The sequence below is a fragment of the Myotis brandtii genome, unplaced genomic scaffold (assembly GCF_000412655.1).
Source record: "Myotis brandtii unplaced genomic scaffold, ASM41265v1 scaffold2, whole genome shotgun sequence".
In the NCBI taxonomy this organism is placed as follows: domain Eukaryota; kingdom Metazoa; phylum Chordata; class Mammalia; order Chiroptera; family Vespertilionidae; genus Myotis; species Myotis brandtii.
In genome coordinates, this window is record NW_005357451.1 from 771,379 (window position 1) to 774,637 (window position 3,259).

The 3,259-nt window shown below is 43.7% G+C and overlaps 1 protein-coding gene and 2 pseudogenes across 1 annotated transcript; 1 reads left to right on the top strand and 2 right to left on the bottom strand.

Moving 5' to 3' along the window:
• Positions 1-3,259, top strand: part of LOC102247735 — a 587,465-nt pseudogene that overhangs the window by 380,985 nt on the left and 203,221 nt on the right.
• On the bottom strand, positions 957-1,882 carry LOC102251494 (ribose-phosphate pyrophosphokinase 1). The gene is made up of 2 exons (XM_005865262.2): positions 1,870-1,882; positions 957-1,832 (listed from the first exon to the last, which is right to left on the bottom strand). The coding sequence occupies exons 1-2, from the start codon at positions 1,880-1,882 to the stop codon at positions 1,054-1,056; spliced, it is 792 nt and encodes a 263-aa protein (XP_005865324.1). The 3' UTR covers positions 957-1,053.
• On the bottom strand, positions 2,016-2,957 carry LOC102248928 (annotated as a pseudogene).

A 3,259-nucleotide genomic window follows, 5' to 3' on the forward strand; every position in this document is an offset into this window, starting at 1 on the left:
TTCATCCATTCACATATTTGACATTTTTTTTATTTTGATGAGAAAACTTATTTATTTATTTATTTTCACAATCACACACAGATACTTTGTTAGTGTTCCTCTATAAGAGCTAGTAACATCAATCTTTTAACAGAAACGTCAGGTCATTTGAGGGGCCAAACAGATCCAAGGAAATAAGATGAAAATTAAATACTTAAATTAATCAAAAGGCAGTATAAAGCCATCTAGAACCTTCTACCACAGTGATAGTGGGCTAAGATTAAGCTACAGCAAAATAATCTCATGTAAATGTTAAAGAATACACAGCAAAAAGTGAGGTTTGCTTTCCAGAAGACTATGGTACCATGATCATTTAGCCAGGAAAAGGTCAAGATGGTTGAAGGTCAAACCAAATGGAAAAGGAACAGGTACAAAAGAAACTAAGTGACAATTTCCTAGCAGTGGTTGAGGGATCAGTCTTTTTTCCTCCCAAGAAGCATCTGCTACACTGTGTGCTGCCTTCCCTCAGGCTCCTACCTGAGAGCTGCCTGCCTTACAGGGAATCAGCAACCACAGCTGGATTCTGGACTGTTTAGGGCTCTTGATGTAATTTAGTATAGACCTTAGAGAACTTGTCACATGTTACAGGGGTTGGGAGTTAGTTTTGCTTTGTTCTTTTTATTTTGTTTATTTTGGGGTTGGCTCTGTTGCTAGTAGTTCTGAATCTAGGAATCCCAGAAGCATTCACATGAAAAGAAGTCTGAGCTTCCCCAAACACATTCAAACACCCCCACACAACACACTTCAAAGTCTGAAATCATGCAGAACCTGAGTTATAGTTTAAGCTGCAAGACCCACAAAATCAAAGAAGCCAGAATGAGACAATGCAGATAGGAAATCTGAGTAGTCTCAATCTGTTTTTCCCTAATTTTGGAGAAGAGTTAATATACCTGGAATGGGATGTGGAAAGCTACTGAAGCAAGCTGGGGCTTCTGCTGAATTTTTCATCGAACACCCAGGGAAAACAAGGGAAGGGGTTCACTTTATTTTTTAAAAGCCTCAGAAGTTATTCTATTATAAAGGGACCTGGCTGAACAGGTAGGAAACAGATTCCCCATTGTGAGTTCTCCTGATGGCTTCTGCAAGAATCATGGAGATGTCGATCACCTGTATTTTGGAGCAATGCTCCATGTTATCCTCCTGAGGGATGGTATTGGTGACCACTACTGCTTCGAAGCATGCATTGTTAATGCGAGAAATGGCGGGGCCAGAAAAGATTCCGTGAGTCAAGAGAGCATAAACTCCGGTGGCTCCAGCTGAAAGAAGTTTGTCAGCTGCATGGCAGATGGTGCCACAAGTGTCAGCCATGTCATCCACTAGAATGGCCACCCGATCCTTCACGTCTCCTACCAGCACCATGCGGTCCACTTCATTGGCCTTCTTTCGTTCTTTATGAATCAAGGCAAAGTCAACATTCAACTGGTCTGCAATGGAGGTCACTCTCTTAGCTCCCCCGGCATCGGGTGAGACAATCGTGCAGTCCCTCCACTCAGATATATTCTCCCTTATCCACTTCAGGACAGTTGGTTCTGCATACAAATTGTCCACAGGGATATCGAAAAAGCCCTGAATTTGAGAAGCATGAAGGTCCATGGTAATAATATGATCTGCACCTGCTACGGAGAGCATGTTTGCAACAAGCTTGGCTGAGATGGGAGCCCGGCTCTTATCCTTCTTATCCTGCCGGGCATACGGGAAGCATGGGATGACTGAAGCAACTCGGCTGGCGGAAGCAATCTTACAGGCATTGATCATGATCAAAAGCTCCATTAGATTGTTATGCAAAGTGTCCCCTTGGGAGTTTGACAGACAGGAAGTTTGATCACTCGCTATGATGTGCCATGACCATTAGGGGGCGACGTGGAATGAAGGAAGGCCCTGGTCGGCAGACAGGGAAGGGAGGCCCCGGCTAGCAGCAGGCAGCTGCTAGGGACCCTACCGGTGCATGAATTTCATGTACTGGGCCTCTAGTTCTATTATAAAGGGACATGGCTGAACAGGTAGGAAACAGATTCCCCATTGTGAAATCTCCTGGTGGATTCTACAAGGATCATGGAGATGTCCACCACCTGTATTTTGGAGCAATGCTTCATTTTATTCTCCTGAGGTATGGTATTGATGACCACTACTGTTTCAAAGCATGCATTGTTAATGTGAGAAACGGTGGGGCCAGTAAAGATTTTGTGAGTCAAGATAGCATAAAGTCTGGTGGCTCCAGCTGAAAGAAGTTTGTCAGCTGCATGGCAGATGGTGCCACAAGTGTCAGCCATGTCATCCACTAAAATGGCCACCTGATTCTTCACGTCTCCTACCAGCACCATGTGGTCCACTTCATTGGCCTTCTTCCATTCTTTATGAATCAAGACAAAGTCAACATTCAACTGGTCTGCAATGGAGGTAACGCTCTTAGCTCCCACCGCATCGGTGAGACAATAGTGCAGCTCCTCCATTCGGATATATTCTCCCTTATTCACCTCAGGACAGCTGGTTCTGCATACAAATTGTTCACAGGAATATCAAAAAAGCCCTGAATTTGAGAAGCATGAAGGCCCATGGTAATAATATGATCTGCTACGAGGGCATATTTGCAACAAGGTTGGCTGAGATCAGAGCATGGCTCTTATCCTTCTTATCCTGCTGGGTATAAGGGAAGCATGGATGACTGCAGTAACCTGGCTGGCTTAAGCAATCCTGCAGGCATTAATCATAATCAAAAGCTCCATTAGGTTGTCATTAATTTCACCAGAGCCACTCTGAACGATGCAGACATCCTCTCCATGGACACTTTCACCAATTTCAACACAGGTCTCCTGGTTGCTGAATTTCTTAGTCAACACTTTGCCTAGATCTAGGCCCAGGCAGTCAGCAATTTTCTAGGACAAATGGGAGCTGCCACTGAAGATTTTGATATTTGGCATTTTGGCCAGCTACCCTAGGCACTCTTTGCTCAGTGATCACTGCCTGTTGCCAGTCCTGAACCAAAGTCAGCCCAGAGACTCAGTACTAAAAGCTTTGTGTTGCTACTTCACCATCTTTAAAACTTTATTTTTACCTGGAGGCTAAATAGTATGCTATTAAACAATGATTGGGTTACTAAAGAGATCAAAGAAGAAATAAAAAGCATCATGGCAACAAATGACAATGAAAACACAACAATCCAAAATCTATGGGATACAGTGAAAGCAGTCTTGAGAGGGAAGTTCATAGCTCTACAGGCCTA